Source organism: Cryptotermes secundus, unplaced genomic scaffold, assembly GCF_002891405.2.
Source record: "Cryptotermes secundus unplaced genomic scaffold, Csec_1.0 scaffold169, whole genome shotgun sequence".
In the NCBI taxonomy this organism is placed as follows: Eukaryota; Metazoa; Arthropoda; class Insecta; order Blattodea; family Kalotermitidae; genus Cryptotermes; species Cryptotermes secundus.
The window spans coordinates 260236-282769 of record NW_019734311.1 but is presented as its reverse complement, the minus strand read 5'-3'; the positions used below and the strand labels follow the sequence as shown (position 1 = coordinate 282769).

Here is a 22534-nt window from a genome sequence, read left to right as displayed (position 1 = left end):
CCCCCTTCATTTCTGACTCTTTCGTTCCTTTATCTTTTGTATAACGTTATATCCTTGTCCCCCCCTCTCGTGTTTTTCCTTTACATTTTTCATTCCTCCATCCTATTGTCGTTTATTTTCTGCGTCTTTACTGTAAGATATATGGGTAAATATCACTCAAAATATGCGGTTGCAAGAGAACGACAATGAAAAATATCAGCCTTGTTAGTACTGTATTATTTCGACGTTTTCCAGGCGGCTCGCCTCTTCTTTGAGCGCAAGGAAACATCCATCAGACTGGTTCTGCTCTTGTATATACATATTAATACACGAGGGAGAGGCAGTAGATAGGTCACAGATGAAAGTACGAGTAAAACAGCTGTAATGGACGTAATAGATTTTATATGTGTATCACTAGGTAGCAGCACAGTCGATCTTCATGACACTCTTGGTAGCAGATAGCATACACATGTTCAGTGGCTGGTTTCAGTAGTCAAAATGGCGACCTTGCTTCAGGAGTGTACTACCGAAGATCAGTATTCTGTTGTGTGTTTTTTTGTGGGCAAAGTGACTCAATACAAAGGATATTAGTAAAGAAATGTTTCTTGTTTACGGTGGGAAGTTCTTGTCACTTAAAGTGGTTCACAACCGGGTCAAGAAAAATGGCAAATTTACCGCTGATGACGAAGAGGTTGAAATGGAGGCTCGGAAATGACTTGAGACAAGAGTCAAAAAGACTTCTGTGCTGCGGGTTTCGGCGCACTGGTAAAGCGATGGAACAAGTGTATCAATGTTGGTGTGCTATGTACGTCTGTTCTTTGAATATTAATATTTTGATGTGGATATGTGAAGCATAGTATACTACACGAGAAGCTGTGGGAAGTACTGATCGCTTGCTTTAGTTTGCTACGCCGCCGATCGCGCATGGGAGATACACAGAGACACAGACAGCAAGGTGATCTCATAAGCCTCCTAACAAACATTAGAGGGGGATATATAGGAAGAAAGACAGAAAGCGAGCTGATGTCATAAGGCTCCTTTTATTTTTTCAAAATAAGGAACTCGTGTTAAAGAATGAGACAGTTTACGATTGACTATTTATGATGCTTTTTATTCCTGGGAGTTGGCATTATATGTCGGCCTTGACGTATCATTCGATTGAAAATGGTATTGGAGAATGCAGGTGTAGTTGTAGTACGAGAGTTTGTATAACAAGTGGCTACACCTTCCAATGAATTCTCAGTTGGTGTAACATTAGTTTTGTATATATGTAAAAAAAGAAAGCTTAAGGTGCATTAGCCAAATTCTGTGATTAGAAAAGTACGAAATACTGCTAATATTGTCACGTGTTAATAACTATACACCCACCTCCAACTATTGCCTAGGTCAAGAAAATGTGGATCTATATATCCACTCCCCCATACGCCTTTTTGGAGTAGTGCTTAATAATTAATCGCAGGGACAACTTTACCTGTTTGTGATTATACACTGGGATTGGATTTATTAAAATCTTGGAACTCGTGACTATAAGTAATTCTAACGCTATCGCTAATTCATGCATTTGACTTCTCACTGCAGCACACACTCTTCTCAGTGTGCTATGTCTTCACCAGTCGTTACCTGGTAACGGATCCGAACACTAACGGGCAGTGATTAAGTAGTTATGTAACAGTATAAAGGCTTGGCACTGAACTCGATCCTTAACCAATCAATCCAGTTCACAGATCTACAATCTGTTTCTCGTGAGACCCGTTATAGTATATCCTACCCATTCTCATTTCGGGCTTCCAGAATGATCGCTTTTCAAGAAGCTTTCCACACGAAACTGTTGAGTTAGATTTCTTCTGGTATTCTTCATGCGTGTCATTGGCATCGTGTAGGGGCAGCCTGCGTTGAACAGTGAAAGTTACCCATACGTATAAGACCACAAGGCTTTTGATAAAATCTTAAAAAATACACCTTTGTCTCAGATGCTGTAATTATTTCTGAATAAAAAAATTGTTGCAGTCTATTTGCAAAATAGAGCGAATTATTTAATTATAAACAAAAATGTGAACATCAAACCTGTTCCGCTTAGAACTCATAAAGCCTACATTTCCACCGCACAGAATTCTAGTTACATCTTGTGTTGTTATCTAGAGACAATGTTAATTACGGTTCAGCAATGCAACGCACGTTTCAAAAGGGAACCTGTTCATCTTTCACCCACTGGACATGCTTTATTTTCAAGCTAACCTATTCATTTCAACTTACGAGTTTTCAGGTGGTCATGTGCTCTAATCCTAGCTGAGTAAGATTTTGTATTGGTTGCCGATTATATGTTAGAATTATTATATTATTATGGTACTACTAATAATATCCTACTTCTAAGTACGAGTAGTGGTGATGGTAGTAGTGATAGTAGTAGTAATTTCGTTTTGGGAATAATTAGTATTTAACACACATCTTTATCTGCTTGAAGAAATTGTCTGGCGTCCTGTTTTGCACCATGTTTGTAATTGCTAAATGATAAGCTGTATTTCAAACATAATTTACTTTCCTGTCTCATGTGATTCATCCGTTATCGCCATCAAGTCAGTTAATATATATATTTCATGCAGTTGCCACTTTGTTTTGCATTTAAAACTAATTTAAATCATATTTCCGTACATATATGAGATCTGAGGTTCTTACAGCGGTGAAGATCAAATTGTGGTCTTTTAGGTTATGATATCATGTGATCTGGTGGATGGATGCTAAAATTTCAGAGGAGCATACTGTCCTAAACTTCTAGGTAAAGATGGAGAAGCCGAGAAGACCATAATACATAGTACCATACATCGTTTCAGAATCTAGATGTACTGTTATTAATGGCGCCCCTACCTTACAAGTTCGTGCGTTCGCCATGATGTTATTGTGGTGGCCTCCGATGGCGTAACGTTCTCAACAAATTTCGTGAAATTTGGTCCACTGATTCAGAAGGTGACACACAGACAACTTGGTGACCTTAATAAGTCTTCTTGCTTTTCTTAAGAAGGGAAAGTAGGCTGATTAGGATATTCTTGTCAGCTGTAAGTGCAACGACGCGTCAAGCTTGAATGGGGGGAGTTGAACTTTGCAGAGTTCACATGGTACTGTCGTGTCCAACAGAAAGTTACGTCTGCTAGTTTTCTACCTACAGCGTGCATCTGTCGGAATGGTATTCTCCTTTGGGGACGGTTCTTCTCACCGGTAATCTAATCTCTCATGTATTCCTTCCCCATTGTACAGCAGTGATCCAGCAAGTACCTCTTCCTTCCCCTTTCCACCACCAGTCGTCCCCTCCAAGCTGCCAACGGACAACAAACGGTACATTCCAATCAGTCTGTCGAGGGCTTCGTAGCCGGTGGAACTAAGGTGGTCTCTAAGCGTGCATTTGTGACCTCAACAGAATCAACTGAGCCGCTGCCATTCATCCAGGAAGCCAAGTGCATTTGGAAAGTTCCCCTCGTAATGAGATGTAATTATTACAGTTCCTTACTTTGAAATACTGAGTTGCGTGTGGTGTTATGTAAGATAGTGTTGGTCTGGTTTTATCTCCAAGATCCTCAAGCCGCGCGTAAATTTGATACTGTGGTGGTTTATTCAGCGACTGTTATGTTGTTAAGACTCTTATCTGTGAAGTGGTGAAAGAAAGGCGTCCAATTTTTCCGGGTGATATTGGAAATGAAGTACCTCTAACCACCACCTTGAGACCAAACAACGAATGTGGGCCTACAGTTAGATAATAATAATAACGTACCTGTCCGTAATATATTACTATTGTTGTTTAACGACGTTGTCAGTATGAACTTAGACTATATACCGTCGAATGATTCGATGATAGCAGCAAATGAACTAGAAAAGATATGAAAGAATCTGTCGTGGCATATTTTAAGGCACCTTCGCGTAATTTGTTTGGAAGGACCGAGGAAAGCGCCGAAAATCTCGGGATAGGTAGTAGTGTCCTGGCCAAGAATCGAACTCCTGAATACAAGTCTGCAGTATTTCCCCCGGATCCAAAATGCTCGGTTGTTCGGTTTCCACTGGACTCAACACGACTGGTTCGAATTCGTGCCTTCCCAACTGGCCTGTGAGAAATGTTTTTCGTGGTTTTGTTCGGTCTTTCTGATGAATAGTTCTTACGTTAGGTGATGACAAGGTCCACAGGCATTTTTCATTCTACACTAAATAACTCCTGCACCTGATACAGCATCAGTCTACGAGGTCCACTGGCATTCTTCATTCGACATTAAATAACACTTGCACCCGATACAGCATCAATCGAATGCTGTACTCGTGGCTGTAGAATGGACCATCTCGGATGGTACTGATTGACGGACTAGACTGCCTCAGTGGTCAAGAGATCAGAGTGCCTGAAGACAGATCCAGAGGTTCCGGATTCGATTCCCGGCGCTACCAGATTATCTGAGAAGTAGTGAGTCTGGAACGGGGTCCACTCAGTCTTGTGAGGATAATTGAGGAGCTATTTCAAGAAAATAGCGGCTCCGGTCTTCACGCCCCGGCTGCTTTACCCCCGGGGAAGGAACCCCGGTTTCCAAATGGATAGGAAGGTGGGCGAGCCCCAGAGTCGTGGTGCTTAATTGAACACAGCATAACTTTACTACTTAATTAATTAAGCACAGGGAGAAATTTGATTTTTTTTAACCTATGGGTCATGCCATGAAAGTACGTTAGTACATACTGTGTTCGTCCCCTTTAATATCGTTCCTTTCGTGATCTAATATCGCTATATGTGAAGTCTTAACAATAAAACATTTCGCAGTATGAACACTTATTGAGTTACTGGACTCCATAGCCCAGGCTGCAGATAAGTAGGACCTGACTGTATAAGCAAATATGACAGCAGTTCGTAGAAACAGCCCCTCGTAGCCACATAAACAGACTGTACCACAAGAACTGTTAGTCCATGTTGCATACCTGTTGGACCCCCCCCCATACATGAGTGTTTGCCATAGATCAAGAAAGTTACTACGTGCAAGTTTGTGCAAAATATATCCGATGTTAGTTGCATCTAGAACTGCAGAGATTGTTCGCGTCTGCGTTTCCCATGTAGGCGTGGCCCGGCACTTGATATCAGTTGCTGCGAATTAACGGAATACGAGGCGATTTTATTGGCGCGGCACTGAACGAAGGAAAGCAATAAGCTTTACCATCAATTTCACGACAAAAGGAACGTGTCTGGGATTACACGTAATATTATTATAAATTGTTGTCACGTAATAGATCTATATTTTATTTTAATTACCTTGAACCCCTGCCTGTTGGACCGGTAAACGTACTTAGCATTCCAAGAAATGTTTTGCTATAGGTGTAAATTACTTCCTTTTTCTTGTTATGGACTACTTCCATTTAACGCATTTTTGGGAACCAATGTCATTACGCTGCCTGTGCCTGGAAATATGACAAGCTTTCATAGTGTCTTCCTAGGAACCGAGATGGATCACGACAACTCAAGGTGCGTCACATTCCAGAAAATAGTACTCGTGGCCACCAGCCGAGAGAACCTCAAATCTGAGTAGTTAGCATAGCCTATACGAGCGTAGGCACTAAACGGTATTCAGGTTGTCTTGCTGGGCGCATTCACCTGCTTCTGTAAACACAAGCAAACGAAGTTTCAAGCAGCATTTGTAGACATTCATTGTGTGTCGCCCCTATTTTCATTAGTAAACAAAAGCAGATGGACGTGCACTCAAAAATATTAAGCAATCCCCTTGTGTAGGGGCTTAAATAATAACTTTAATGTGTACACATATGCTAACTTTTCATCTTGAAAGGCTGCATACAGATCAGAAGTTAATATCAAACAGAAAAGCAAACCATATCTCAAGGTATGTTGTTATTATGCAATTGAGGAGAGGAGGAATTCATGCTTCTTTCTTTGCAAGGTTGCAAAACGTGCACTTGTGAGACCGAGAAGAAGACAAGCAAACATTAAGTTAAGATTGATCTTGGGGAGGACAGGGTAAGGGCACTATATTTCGAACTCATTTCTGTTGATAAAATCTTGAACCATTAACCCTTATTGCGTTCAGGCAGCTTAATATTTCTGCGAGTACATAGTATGAGAATTAGTACTTAGTCACAATTCAAATCAGAAGGCTTATCGAGTGCATTATTCGGACAAGTAGGTCTTCTAGCAATTTTTTTTTCCTCCGATGTATGAGCACAATTTATGTATCAGTCTTAGACATCTTGACACAACGAATCCGGTTCGCCAGTCACCGAGGTGCTAAGACAAGTAACAACAAATGAACCTCTCATCAGCACTTTTCTTTGTCGTCTGTAGATAGAAGTTGACGGACTGATTAGAGCTCACATGAAATAGAGGGGCGTTGATTTCTTTATCCTTTTATTTTAGGACGTATCTTACGTTTTTAGAAACTGCAATCTTGCCCCATTTGGAGACCATAGATTTCCCTGAAATCTTAGTTTTGGAACGCCGTCTCCTGGGGTTTTGAACATTTGTGTTCAGCGTTCCTTGGCGGAGGGTTGGTCTTTTTTCTTTTTAGATTTGTCCAGTGATTGCCGAAGATCTTTCTGATAAGGAGAGGATGTTACCACTTTTGCTTGGCCACCATCTCTGCCCGCGGTTGATGGTCTATGTAAACCAGGTGGAGTTCGAGTATCGAATGGAGAGAAGTCGAAGTAGATATTTCCGCGTGTTCCTGCACTGGGAAACATTTGCAGCCCCGTCTGGTTGCTTTCTTTTGGAATATCGGAGGGTTGGGTGGAATTATACAGCGCTCTTCAAAATCAGAACTCATCACGTAGTCCAGTAAGGTAGACCAAAACAAATAAAATCCGTGGTTGGTTTTAGTCTGCAAGCGAATTATACCGACCGAGCGACCGCCTCTTGTCGGTTACGTTAGTGCCAACTTTAGCGGATAGAGGGTGTCGCGTGGTCGGCGCAACGAATCCCCATGGCCGTTAATTTCGTTTTTCTATACCGGAGCCGCTATTTCCTTCAAAGGTAGACCTCGGAATGTTAAAGTTTTTGCAGCTTTCAGGAAACCCATTCCCTTGTGTTTTACAGCCAGCACTGCACTTCTCACGGAGTCTATGTACCATTCTCTTCTTTTAGTATCAGCCACTGAAAACTGAGTAGAACACCAAGACTGTCAAGTTCGGTTCGTCCGTCTATGCGAACACGGATTTTAATGACATTTGATATGGGTGAGTTTTAATACAGCTCGTCTGCACGTTCTGAATTTGAGGTTTCCACAGCGGTGATTATGAAGAGTTTTTTTTTCTGGGATGTAACGCCGTGTAGTCCGTTGAATGTCAGCCGACGTTTCGGAGGAACACGACGTTATATCCCAGATGATAGAAATCTTCGGATTATAAGCTGTTTAGGCCTATTTGTTTAAATCTGTATGGAACTACATAGTTTTAAGTGACATATCGAAGAGAGGAAACCCCTCCACCATCGAAACAAAATCAGAAAGCCCTAGACATTTGCGGTAGGCCTACGAGTTACCGCCCCTGCCAGATGGGTTAGACTGCTGTGTGGAGGACGTGGGTGCGCGTCTTTTAAGACAGCCAGTTAATCATTAAATTTAAGAGTTCCCAAATTAATTCGTCCTTCAGACGTACGTGGGCATTGAGCACAGTTGGGAGTCTCGAACGCCGCGACATAGACTGGCATGTTAACGATGATTACCATTCAACGCTTCAGGCTGTGATGCAGTCTCGTTTCTTTTACAAGAAGTCAGAGTAATTCATAGTTTACTCATTTGATGAATAACGAATCCCTTTTGCACATTAAAAGAGTTCTGTTCACTGAATGTAACAGTCCTCCTACCTAGAGTTGTTGCTATGTAAATTTACGCTACGTTCCTGTCAGTTCAGGGCTTTGCAAAGACTGAAAACAGTCACCAAGTGTTTACAACTTTTACTTGAAACATCTTTCGGTGTGGTAAATATTTATCAAAATATGAAGAAAAATGGTTTCTCATTTTGCTGCGTTATCTGCTTAGTGGGAGCCGGGATAGCGCAGTCGGTATGGCGACTGGCTACGGGGCAGAGGACCGAGGGTTACGTGCATGACCTTCCATTCATCCGTGAAGATCAAGGCGGCAGAAACCTTGCCTACACACTTACGTGTAAACCGTTTAAGACTATTTTTACTGACCGCGCTATTGTATTCCGGATAGAAGATAGAGTTTAAAATATTTTTTATTTCTGTTAAATTTATAGTATTCCCCCCCAAATCCGCCGGCAGGTGCCTGGTTTGTCCCACCCTTCCGGCTCCCATGTTTGCTCTTTACCCAGTGTTGTTACGGTGAACAGATCATGCAGGAAGAAATGGAACATATGGCGCTAGCGAGGCTGTGAAAAATGCGTACAGGAGTTAAGCAAGATATCTTGTAGGTAAAAAGGTAATGTCCCTATGCTTAACTAATTAAGCACTACCCCATGAAGGCGTATGGGGGAGTGGCTGTATAGATCCACATTTTCTTTACCTCGACACTAGTTGGAGGTGAGTGGTCAGCTTTACGCCGCTGCCTCTTTACCCAGGGGGATAGAGCCCCAGGTACCCACTGGATAGGAGGCTGGGCGGACCCTAAAGCCGGTCTGAACGACGTGGAGAAGAGAAAATCCTTGACCCTACCGGGATTCGAACTCCGACCTCTCGGTCGTCCAGCCCGTAGCCAGTCGCTATACCGACTACGCTTTTCCGGCTTTTGAAATCCTATAGGGAACCTGGAAAACCTATACGTAGACAAGAGAGTACTATTTAAACGGATCTTTGAAGGACAAGGGACTGAGAATGTTGACTGAATTTGCCTGGTTCAGGATAGGATCCCGTTGTGGGCTCTTGTGAGCACGGCAGTGAATCAACGGATATTTTATCGAACCCGTGGGAATTTTAGGTATATCAATAGGATGAAAATATAATTTCGAAGACAGAGTTTTCCTTTAAGCATAATTTCTTGTCAGATCTAAGGTAATAGTTCTCATTATTTATATAAAATGGAAAGTAATGCAACAGATCCCTATCCGTTTCCTTTTATAACCCTACGGATTCACCATTAATATTGTGGCATGTAGACCCGTTGCTAGGCAACGACCGCGAAATAAGTAGTTATACAACAGCCGTTGGGTAATGGCCGCAACAGATTCATAATGCGCAACGATTAAGTAACTGGGAAGCGGTGTTCTCTAAGCGGTCCGTTCAACAGCTAGATGATGCAACAATATAACTCTTGAGAGAGGTTTTATTTTGCGACCCGTACCGAGGTGTTCTAAGCAGGACAAGTCTGGAATTCAGTGAGTTGTGAGACAGTCTGTGTCCAGTAAGGACGTGAACACGGAAGCTGAGGAAGCTACGGCGTTGGAGGCCGTTGCCAGGCGACAACCGGTGAAGATACAGCAGACAGAGAAGACTTGGGGCCTGCTGTAGTGAACTGCGGAGTGTGCGAGTTAGCTATAGCACTATAGTTACATGTTTTACCTTCTGTAAGCGTTCAGTAAATCCGATTACCAATCACATTTATACACCTGACAATATTCTTCCAACGAAGGGTCAACAGTCGAGACATCGGTGTTACTACCAGAAAACAACGCAGGATTAGCAGGTCTTGGCACTTCGTTTAAAACTATGTTACGGAAATGTGTATGTTGTGGCCGAAAGTAGGTTTTTAGGGACGGCGAACCTTGTGCTGTCTGGTGCCAGATTTGCATAGGAAGTTACCGATAATGAATGGTGCCAAGAGCCCTCATTACTCCAGTACCTAAAACGATGTTACGGACACTTGTTTGTTGTGGGCGGGAGTAGGTATATCCAGGAGTAGCGAACCTATTTGCTGACTGGTGCCATATTTATATCGGAAGTTATTTACCAGTGATAAATAGTGTAAACAGTCCTCATTGCTGCAGTACCACTTGGCGAGCTTAAATTTAAGTTCTGTCTACTTCCGCTCATTTGTTAAGAAAGTTTTTCACTTTCTAGCTTGGTTTTGAAAGCATCATAGCCGGCACTCCGTTCGAGGGACGCCTTCTTAAGTCCGACTTTCTGTATTTCACGGATCGAAATAATGGACAAGATAATTACAACGCGGTGACTTCCTGTTACCATCTTTATCTGGGTAAACATACTTCTCGTAATTCGGGGAGCATACGTAAAATACCAGCATAAATATACCTTACGAAAGAATTATGGCTTGGTGTACTATTGGATTATCAAGTGGTTCCAAATGTTAATTAAATTTCATTTAATTTCATGGGGTGGGTTGAGGTGAGGCGGAGTCCACTTGGCACGTTGGCCACTATTCGGTCTGTTGTACCGGTCCCGGATGTTAGATCGAGTGTGGAGTTGTCGGTGGAATGAGAATTGATAAGGGCAACCGAAGTCGTCGTACACGGAGAAAACCGGCCTCCAGTGCCACTTTGTCTGCTATAAATCCAACATGGCCTGACGTGATATCGAACCCGGGCCGCGGTGGTGGAAAGCCGGCGACTAACCGGAAGAGCTATGGCACGGCCTGCCTCCAGATGTTAATACAGGCAAAACCTGTAATCAGCTCAGCTGACTACTATCTCAGTCGGTGCCAACTGTTCGCACCGCGTGATTGGTGCAACATATGTAATTCTCGTTGCTGTTTGGTTTAGTCCGGCGTATCAGCGTTCCCATTCCTCCCAGGAACCATTCTCCACCGTCCTCAATACTTTGTCCATCTCCTGAAATAATGCTGCTGTGGCACACTTACCGAGATCCGTGCTGTAATGTGTACTTGAATTCACCAAGCAAGTAGATATAAGAAATTATCTCTTTTCTTCTTTTTACTGCCAGCTGTAGAAGCGACATTGAAAAGGCGGACATGGCAAAGAGCCAGCTGACCGCATCGGCAGTTCATATATTTCTGTTTTGTGCGACATCTTCTCTAATGAGGTCGTTTCTGCTGACTGTGGTGAAGCCAAACAGAGCATGAGTGAGAGTTAACTGTCAACTAATCAGACCATGCAACAAAACTGATTAATTATCTATATTTACTGCTACATCCTAATTGTTAGAAAAGTCCGTTTATGGTTTTTTTGAAGACTAGGCCATATTATGGATTTGTATGGCTGTAAATCAGTCGCCCAGCAACTTTTTAAAGTGCCTAATATTGCATTTTAAGAAGATCTGTCCAATGATTTAGGTCCTGATATTAGGTCACAGACAAATGGGGAAATCTCCATGTAAGGCATACCTGTTTGCTTTGTAAAAAACGCCTAGTAACAACAAAGAGAATGAGAAAATGAAATAAAAATATTTATTATTCATGTTATCTACAGTAATTATATTCTGTTATTCTATTTTAACGTGATTTTTCTTTGTATGATGGGGAAACGTTTCAGTTTTGGAGAATTAATATAACTAGAGTCTCAAATTTTAATGATAACTTTCAAGGAAAATTTGTAGCCATGGTTACAATCAGTGTTGATACTTGGATAAGGAGTACAAGTATATTGCATTTAATTTTCTCTCAGGCGTAGGTCATTAGTAATGCTAATGAATCATGGTCCTTATTTAAAGTTGTGAATTATGGAAGTAGAGTAGTTCCCATGAATGGATTGAATACATTTGATTTTTCCATTATTGCTAGTGGGGTGGGATTGACTTTTTTTTTATTGCTAGTGGGGTGGGACTAAGTTCCTTGTACTGTGGCCACTTCTGGCCTATTGTACCATCCCCAGATGATAGGCGAGGGTGATTGTGGAGCAATTGGTGGAATGAAGATTGGCAGGGGAAACCGAAGTACTCTGAGAAATCCTGCCCCAGTGCCACTTTGTCCACCACAAATCTCACTTGACCAGACCCGGGATCGAACCCGGGCTACCACGGTGGGAAACAAGCAACTAACTGCTTGAGCTATGGCGCGGCCTATACATGTGACTTAATAACAATAGAACATATCTCCCAAATTTACTTGAGATAATTAATTTTGCACAAGATTACCAACATGAGTTAAATTGTAATAGGAAGGGAAGTTGAAAAATGGTAAATATTTCAGCATTTTGACTTCCCTAGATACATGAGCCAAATGTGTACAGGATTTTAATTTTGTAGTATTGGTGCTATTCATACTACATTGTTACCATATTATTTCTTTGCATAAATTATAGATAACAGTAATAATTTAATTTTGTTATTTTTCAGTGAAGTCACCAGTTAAGAAGTCTTCGCTGGGAGAGCCACCAAGGGAAGCATTTCCCACAGACTCTGTCACATCCAGCTATGGTGTTGGCCCCACAGATGAAAATGGGCGTCCACTGTTTGGCCTGAGTGCCCTTCGCCGGCGACAAAGTAGCAACAACAACATTCAAATACCGAAAGGTAGGCACTGTATTACAAAGCCAATGTTGTGGATTTCTCTGTCTCCTGATGAATGGCAAAACAGTACCTGAAAATTAGGCTACATACACCTAACCACAATGCCATAACAAGATTTATAGCAATCATTTTCATCATAAAGCCGTATAAATAAAGACAACTCAAATACGTTTTTGTCAACAAAACTTTCATCTGTAATAAATTATCTCTACACCTCTGTTCATATCAAACCATATCACAATGAGATGGTAGTGTGTCTATAATGTTTTTACTAACCCATTTTTAAGTGGTAGCCTATGAGAAGTTGCCGGGTTACGAAGCTGATCACACCCCCTACTAATGTGAACATCTAAGAGTGTGTGAAATTACATCACCATGTTTCTACATATGGCTCCCACCCTGGAATTTTGAAAAAAGAATCACCATTTAAAAAATGAGAAAATATTTCAGAACTTAGTATATTTTAAAAACAGTATTCTTTTATGTTGTATACAAAGGAATATCCCACAAACTATTTTTAAATGGCTAAAAATGTAAATGTAAGCAAATTTTGCAATTGCCTTCATTTGAGAGAAATTTTACAACACTCATTTTTATGGATTTGAATCCAACTTGTTCGTGGATGAATGTCTGCTTTTTCTCTTTTCTCATCCTTTGTAGGTAGAACCTTTATGATAGGGAAATCTCCTATTCAAAGATTCATGCAAAATGTCCAAAAGATTGTTTCTAGTTAATGTTGAATCATAACAGACAAGAGGTAGCTTTCTTTAAATACTTAAAACCCAGTTGTTCCTATCTGTACTGCATGCTTTACTAAATAAACATCTTTATTCTGTTTACAGAATATGTATGTATGCATATCATGTGGTTCTCACAATAGACAGTGATTTTTTCCTTAAGTAGCATTATTTGGTTGAGCTTCCTAGTGGAGACAAGTACATCCTGTGAGGTATAAAGTGAATTCCTTTTATTATATATAAGAAATTTAGTCTTTGAAGTCTTTCAATGGATTGGTGCAAGGAAGTGGTTAGAGGCCTGTGTATGCTATTTTTACTAGAGAAATATTGCATGCACTGAGCCACTGAGTTAAGAAGTAGCTGCAAGTTCATCATCTTAACAACTTAAATGAAATATTGGTAACAAGGTTGAATACTTTCATATTTCCTATGTTTCATTCAGAATTCCACTTCCTGAATTGGCAGTATATGTGACCTGGAAAAACTTCATTTCATTGACTGAGTTATGCAGTCACATTTTTCTCTCTTAAAATCTGTTATGTGGATAATGAAGGCCATCAGAAGTGATGAATGGAAATCATTTATGGCCACAGAATAGCTGCTTTTCCCATTTGTATAAAGAAGTACTACATGTAGGAATTGACCTCATGCAGTATAAATTTCACAGACCCCCTAGATATAACATGTGGAAGTTACATGCTGAGCCATCTAAAGTTAGAAAAAAAAAATCATCATTTGCTATTGTGAAGCAGTTCTGTAGACTATTCACGACTCCTGCATGTTTACAGATGCTGTTGAAAGTATGCCTGCAAGTGATCTGGAGCCAGAGGATAAGCGACAAGAAGTAGAGAGCAAACCATCAGAAATTTGTGATTCCAGTGGACGACTGCTCTTTGGAGGATTGCGGGCACTGAAAGTAACCACCACAACTACTAGTAGCAGTTGGAGCAGTCCTCAAGATAAACAGAAGGTTCCCAGTACTGACAGCGAAAATATGCCAGAACAGCCTGTCTCCTCACATCTCCGTGAACTTGTCACCAAACATGAGCAGAACTCACGTTAGTATTAGGAGAATATCTGTACCAGTGTGAATGATGAAATGTGGTTTCTTATATAGTTTTTTAATGCTATTGGGGTGGGACTAAGTCCCTTGTACTGTGGCCACTTCTGGCCTATTGTACCAGTCCTAGATGATAGGTGAGGGTGACTGTGGAGCAATTGGTGGAATGAAGATAGGCAGGGGAAACCGAAGTACTCGAAGAAAACCTGCCCCAGCGCCACTTTGTCCACCACAAATCCCACCTGATCAGACCCGGGATCGAACCCGGGCCGCCCATGTGGGAAGCCAGCGACTAACCGCTTGAGCTGTGTTGCGGCCTTATATAGTTGCTAATACTGCTGTTTACTGCAGGGTTTTTTCTTATTCACTTCTTTAACTTTCTGTAATTAGACTGTGTCCATTACTAATGTACCAAATTACCTGGACTGATTAGATTTTGAAAGTAGATTAATTTAAATCTCCTGCCTTCTCAAAATTTCAGTTATGTAGAAGACTTAAATTGATGAAACTTTTTGACTTTCAGTATTCTCTAGTTGGTAAATGTGATACAATGTGAGAGTTGTTTGGTATGCAAGCCCTGCCTGACCAGTCAGCTGCCTTCATATGCTTGGCCACTTCCAAGTACTAGGAACTCATTGATGTTAGAGCAATTAAGACAGTAATAAGTACAAGTTAACAGTACTACTAGACAGCACTTAATTATTGCTCCTTATAGGTGGCAATGCAGTATCTCAGCCAGCTGCACCTCGCCAGAAACCGCGTGCTAAGCTGCGTGACAGCTTCATCCATCAGTCTCGGGACAATGAACCAGACAAACGTTTGGCAGATGCTCTGACAGATGCACGTGTCATGTCACAAAGAGCAAGTTCTCTTAGAGCTATTATCCAAAAGCATGAAAAAATTGCCCATGGTAAGAAAGATACAATCTGTGTTTATTCCATAGTTCTTCTATTGTCTGTTATTTTTAATCAGTTGCTTGTTTACGAACATATTTTAATAATATTAATTTCTTCTGAGCCAAAAGAAATTAAAAGTGTTTCTATATAGTGTTACCAAGTGGCATGTGATTATCTTGGCGCCATTTGAGAGCAAACAAAATATACTTTGACATCAGGTCTCCCCCTGAACAGAGTCCTTCAGGATAAAAGCAAGCTGTTATGGCCTCATGGGATTCTGCCAGATTTGTTCTTTTTCAGATCGCTGTTGCGATTATGTGAAAAAAGTGATGTTATTTTTTGTAATAATTAAAAAGCATAGACAGAAGTAGCAACTTCTGAATATCTGGAAAACACTGTTCTAATTGATGAAAGCCTTCTTTTGGGATGTGGCGCCGTGTAGAAATTGTGTTAACCGACATTCCTCCGAAACATCGGTTAACACAATTTCTACATGGTACCACATCCCAGAAGACTGCTTTCTTCGTAGTCACTGCCGTGAAAACCTCAAATCTTACACAGTTCTAATTCTTTAATTTTTTTTTTAAATATTTGTTTTCATTAAATTTCTTTTGTATGATGTAATGAATATCATTCAACAATTCTGTTGCAGATGACAGTGGAAGTGACAGACTGCCTCATTCTGATGAAGATACTCCTGACACAGGTACATTCATAAGTAAGATTTGAATCTGTGCTGTCAAAACCAGTCAAGATGAGGTTGAAAATGTCAATGGAAAACCAATTTGGATAGGGCCTAGAACAGTTCTTATTCTTTTTCTATACCTCTGGTTTTCTTCTGTAGGACATGGAGATTTTCCAAAGTGAAGGCTCAACTTTCACACAGTATTAAGAAATCCTGTTGAAAATTAATGTAAGCTGATTAATGAACAAATGAGGTTAATTTTACCAACTTTTTGATTCCCAAAGCTATAGATAGTGTTGTTACCATTATAAGTGGCTTAGAAGCTGTTGCATATGTAAAGTTCATTTTGGTGTCTCTTGAAAGCTGCAGAATTTCTTTTAATTAAACATGTCTCACACATGACTGTAATGTAGGATTTGAGCTTCACACAGAAGTGGTTATGAAGAGAACTGTCTTCTGGGATATAACACCCTGTAGTCTGTTGATAGTCAATGGCTGACATTCAGCAGAACGGTGTTATATCCCAGGACATAATAACTGTAATGTTTTGTGATTTCCAGCATGGTTGCCACCACTTTCATTATCCCTTTAAGTATCTAGTCTGAATATTCTTGGATATGTCTAATGCATCTGTCAGGTCAATTCTGAAGTCACATTTATCATCACTCAAGTGTTGAATACATTCGTGTTATATGTTGTTTGAATATCTGAATTGCACGTGTTCAATGTAAGTGGTAAAGGTAGTATAGAATTTAGAGAATAACAAGAATAATAAAACTTGAAATATTTGTGTGCAAGAGAAGCTGATTTCAAGGCATGTGATTGCTTGAAAAATGTGGATGTGAAAGGAGTAATTATTTTTGAGAAAATGTAACTTAGCTCTATCTGAGTTATTGTACATTTAGGTGACCTGATGAATAGCCTGAGCTCGGGAAGTATTAAATCCTATTCATTGAATTTTGTTGTGCAACAGTTGTCTGTGAAATTGGACAATTTCTTGTATATATTGGTATTTATCTTACTAGGAGATACAGAGGAGTCATGCCGGCCAGGAATATTGAAGAAGTTACATGGAGGTGTAAAGGTGGTGACAGAAAGTACCAGTACCAGTACCAGTAGTGCAACTGTGATCAGCTCTAGGGGGACTCTGAAAGCAGATGGCACAGTCTCACTCAAAAGGGACATCATCCAGGGTGAGTATAAGACAAAACTATGGTTGCATGTGTTTAACTCTTTATGTTTGCATATAGTCATGACTTTAACAAAGCCACCAATTTGCTGAATTATTGGTTTGAAAAATAAGTCATATTCCAACAAACACAAAAGAACACTTTGTTGCCTGAAATCATAGTTTGTAATATCATTATCAGATGGCTCTGATTTTTTTATTACTTTTATTTAGGTTTAAGATAGGTTTTTGTCATTTTTTTAAATTAAGCTGCATAGCTTCAGAAGTATGCTGAATGGTGTTGGGAATAAGAAGGCTAAACGTATTAAGTTGAAAATCATTTCTTTACCTCAAAAAAATAAGCAAATGGTTCTTGATTACTCTATTCTGTGGAACAGAAGTAAACATTTTTCTGAATGCTGTAACATATTGTAGCACGACAAATAACTTCACGCCATCTTGGATCTAGCAAATTTATTCCACATTTGCTCTTAAAGTTACACAGTTTACAATCTCACAACTACTGCCATCAGCAGTATCACAGTTACTTCTCCTGCTGGAGTCCCTGCCATGCACTCGATACAACTCAACTCGTAGCTGCTGGACTTCTGCTGCACTCAGCGACTTCATGATCCACACTCTGGCTCACACACTGCTTAGGCGGCCTTTTATACCATTCCCTGTTGCCTCNACAGTGGTGTCCCCTGTTACGTCACTGCGGGGGGGAGGGGGGGCGGAGTGTTTACTGGCCTCTTACTGTAGCAGCGGCAGTGGCTCCGATGCTGTTATGTCACTGTTGGTGTTGGGGGGGGGGAGTCTGCTGCATAGCGCAGATACGTTATGGAGAGCTCTGTCTTCTGGCATGTAGCACTATGTAGGACCTGAGGTTCTCACAGCGGTGGTTATGAAGAGTTCTATGTACTGGGATATAATGCTGTGTAGTCTGTTGAAAGTCAACTGACTTTTCAGAGGAACATGTCTCCTCCATCTTTAGGGTCAAAGATTAAGCCAAGCAAGAAATCAACGTGAAAGCAGGTGGAAAGAAGAGCCAGCAGCTCACATAGTTTCTTGCTTGGATTATTATTCAACCCTGAAAATGGAGGCGACTTGTTCCTTCAAAACGCCTGTTGACTTTCAGTGGACCACACAGCATTATATCCCAGGAGACAGAACTTGCCACCCGAAATGTTTGTGCAAGTACCCAAGTGATATGCATGACACTGAACAGGTTTGACCAGAGGTAAAGCTTTAGAGTTTTAATTAATAAGTGATGGGTTTGAATTTCAGATGGGACACTGTTTACTTTGACTGAGGTTTTTCATGGTTTTCCTCAGGTCTTCCAGTCAAATGCTGGAATAATACCTCAATTAGGCCTCAACCACTTGCTTCCAGATCATTTACAATTAACTTTCCTTCAATAATAATAATTAATAATTTATTCTTATATTCAAGTAGATCCAGTTACAGGGCGAGAAGCAAGTTGTCACACCACTGGATATAGAATGCGTCAAAAATCAAAACAAATGTTCCAACCAATCACTTGAACAAGTCAAAATAACATAATATAAAACATAACGCAATGCGTCACAATACCATAAAACTCTAGTTTGGATAATAATACATTGTCATTTACAGAATCAAATGCCTTGGTTAGATCACAGAATAGGCCTCCGACCGATAATTTACTATTCAGTGCCAATAAAATATTATTTATTAGATTATATGTACCCATATCAGTGGATGATTTAGCTCTAAAACCATACTGTTCTTGAGCAAGAATATTATTAGCATCTATATCAGTGCTGTCCAACGTTCTTACGTACTCGGGCACAATTCACTGATGCCTATGGAGGTGCGGGCGCCACCACATACTACTACTACTACTACTACTACTACTACTACTACTACTACTACTTCCACTACTACTAATAAATAATAATAATAAAATTTTTCAAAAATATTTACCAGTACTCAGATGTTCAAAAATGTCTCTTGTCTTACAATTTGAATTAATATTAAAAATCGGCTCAATTATATGTGGTTATGGAGGGCACGAGAAAAATATACCACAGGCGCTGCGTTGGACAGGGCTGATCTATATGATATTGAACTCTATTGTAAATGACCTTTTCAAACATTTTTGAAAAAGATGACAGCAAAGATATTGGCTTATAATTGGTCATAACTTTCTTGTCTCCCTTTTTATAAATAGGACTTATCTGTGAATATTGTAATTGAGTAGGAAACATACCTAAACTCAGTGATTTATTGCATATGTAAGCTAATGGGGATAAAATAAAAGACATACTTATTTTTAGGATATTTTGTGGAATCTCATCATCTCCCTTAGAATTCTTCCATTTTAATGACTTGATTATATCTTTAATTTCTCTTTTAGTTACTGGGGTCATATTTATGTTTGGAAACGGTTGTTTATACACCTCAAAAAGGTAACTTAAGGCGTTAGATACATTAGTAGGTTTGTTAGATTGCATTTGATTTGGTGGCATTGTAAAATAATTATTAAAAATACAGAAACACTTCAGTATTATTCTAAAGTTCTGTTAGGCACTTCAACTTCTTCACAAATATTTATTTCATATAGCACTAACACAGTATTTTTATTTTCTGCTATTTTAGTATTTTCCTTGACAATAATAACTGCACATTCTGCTTGTTTCTTGCTTTGCTTGCTGTTTGATCCTGAAGACTGAGGCCATTTGTTCCTGAAGACATCAAGTTTTCTAAACTGCATGATGTCACAACCCAGTAGACTGCTCTTATCATACTCATCACCTCAAGAACCTCAATCCAAAACATCAATTATTATCCTAGACAGCACTCATTGGTTGATCTTTCTAATTTAGATTCATTTCATCTATGCAGTAGGAATTGATTTTGTAAATATCTCTTAAAATTAATTAACATTTCAAGGGGTTAATGTGTAATCTTTTTATGTCTGTTAGATTTGAGTAGGCATACCATTCAAGAGTTGCTGTTTTATAGAGTTAATGTTGAACAAACATGTCGTGAATTTTATGAAAAAATTAAATAACCATATATTTCTACAGAAAGTAGTTTCAACTGAAAAGTATGAATGGTTTAAAAAAAATGTTACAACAAAATTACATGAATATGTTGTTTGCTACACACTAATATATATCTTGAGTCTGCAGAAAACATGCTGATTTGATGGTGTATGTGTGTGTGTGTATGTGTGTGTGCGTGCGTGCGTGTGTGCATGCATGCATGTATGTGTAGTAAGTTGACCTAAAGCAGTGTTCCAGTTTGGCTGCATGAAAATAGGTAAGCCTAGTCATGAGAATGGGATTTCTAATAAACTTTGAGTTGTGTTTGTATTGCGGCCTTGTCACACATATAACAAGCAAACTCAGAGGTGCATTTGAATACACTTACTCATTTACCCACTCTCACTCATGTTCCTCACTGACCCACTCTTTCTCGCACATTTACTCTGACACAAGCATGCATACAATCTCCCTCTCCCTCTCATTCACTCTTACTTGCATGTGCATGTGTGCGCACGCATGTTCACCCCCCTCCCCCCACGCACAAAACATGATTTGAGTGCACGTTTTTTTGGGAAAAAGAAATTAAAAATTGGGAAAGATTAAAAGCAGTACATTGGTTTTATTTTTGTGAACAACCACTTCAGTATTCCCCCATTTTTTGTATACAAGTGGGTCAGTTCTAGATGAGAGACAAGTGAGATGAAAGCTGTGCTATTCAAGGTTTAGAAAAAGAAACCTTGGGGAATTTCTTAGAACATTGGCACAAGGTTAAGATAGGTTTTATTTGTCTGGTATTGAATTGTATGAATTATGCTATTCTTGGTGAATATAAGCTATGCAGTTGCTATTTTAAGAATTTATGCTTTCTTCCTTGTGTTTTATTGTGAAATTTTTTGAGCCATTTTATGGAACCTCAGTAAGGTTTTTTTTTTATTTATGTATAGGCAACATCAGCAGGCTGGGGTGGAAGTTCTGCATGTAGTAAATGATATATGTGCTGAGTTTATATCAACATTAGTTTTATCCTATTGGTCAGGCCCATTGCCAAGGACTGACTCTACAAATAACTCTGTGCAGAATGTGGCTACTGCTGGGCAGCTAGTGGGAGGATGATGTTGAATCAAGAGTGGTACAAATGAAACTAGTATATTTGCTATCCATTTCCTCTGCCTAGGGTAAATCTCATTGCTTGCTTATTTTGTACACTCACAGTGGGTAATATAACCTCTAACTCCTGGACCCATTTTAAAATATAAAAGTTGTCTAATGTATTAGAGAGTGGATAATACATTGTGAGTAGCCTTGAAGGTAAGATTATGCAGAAGCAAGCAATGTTAACTGTATAGGACTGTTCTGTATCAAATCTGTCTTGTTACTGTCAGTTGGCATTTCATTTGCATTAAAATAAAATATGACTGTGATAGTGATTAAATTATATTGTTTTTTAACTGATAAATTAGGGATTCTAAAAAATAGTAGTAAAAATGTTGGATCTGGCAAACATAAAATGAGTTGGCTTTTTTTTTATAAAATATCTTTCAAAAACAGATATAAGATTATCTCCTTTTAAGAGTTCTAGCTCGAGTTTACTACAATAAGTTGAACGTGTTGGTTATGTAGGTCACATGTGAGAGTAAGTAGCATTATATTGATAGTATGTGCCAAATAAAATGGTTCCATCTTTCCCCAGTTTTATGCTGAAGCTTTATTGTCAGAAGAGTACATTGAAAATGTTGTAGGTTGGATTTGTGTCACTCCTAGATCAAGAGCCACTTGGGGTTTGAAAATAGCCTCACTAATATCTGGCATTAGAAGAGAGAGCTGTGGCATGGGGCATTGGACTTTTGAAGTTCTTATACTGCACATTTTAAAATGTTTGTAGCATGGCTTTATGAAGCTCCCACATGGTTTTGCACATACAACTAACACGACTGAGCAAGCAGTTACAGAGTTGGCGACCTGCTTTATTTAAAGAACCACATTTTGGCTACCTCCACACTGTACCACAGTCAAAACATTAAACCCAGTCGGTTGGTGGCCCCAGTGCGAAGAGTCTGCTCTTACATCTTATAGAAGTCACATGGAAATCTGGAGGAACGACAAAAAGCGGCACAAAATTAGGAAAAAGTTATATGTGAAATTCATTTGAAAGTTACAAGAAGAAAATGGAAGAAAATATTACAGCAGAATGTAATATTTAAAGCAACTTTTATCAAGAAAAGGAGGTTTCTAGTTCTATGTAAAAGAACCATCCAAAATTTGAATTCACAATAAGGATAAGAAGCAGTTAAAACAAAAATGTTGCATATAATTTATACTAATGCTACAGTTACAGTATAGTATCATTATATACAGCACATCTGGCATTGAGATCTTTGCACGTGTAGAATGTCAGAACTAGTCTTGTGTTGCAGTATTACCATGAACAGTGAATAGCCATGAAATGGTAAAAGAGAAAATACAGTAAATGATTTTAAAAGTAATAGCATAATTGAGATATTTATAATGGCTTTATCATGTAACAAGTTAATGAAGCTAGAAAATGAGAAAGAAATTGCATCATCAGACACAAATGGCTCTTCTGTGGCCTTCATGCTGTTTGTGGTTGTGGTATTTGTGATTGTGCTGCTGTGGACATTT

General features: G+C 39.5%; 1 protein-coding gene across 7 annotated transcripts in view; it reads left to right on the top strand.

Moving 5' to 3' along the window:
- Positions 1-22534, top strand: part of LOC111868465 (mucin-12) — a 194903-nt gene that overhangs the window by 91441 nt on the left and 80928 nt on the right. For all 7 annotated transcript variants that reach the window (XR_002843514.2, XM_033753069.1, XM_033753070.1 and 4 more), the window contains exons 6-10: positions 12143-12319; positions 13842-14111; positions 14829-15023; positions 15662-15715; positions 16720-16887. Coding sequence is in view for 6 of the 7 variants with exons in the window: in XM_033753069.1 (XP_033608960.1) it covers positions 12143-12319; positions 13842-14111; positions 14829-15023; positions 15662-15715; positions 16720-16887 (864 nt within the window). In the remaining variant the exon portion in view is untranslated. The remainder of the gene's footprint in view (positions 1-12142; positions 12320-13841; positions 14112-14828; positions 15024-15661; positions 15716-16719; positions 16888-22534) is intronic.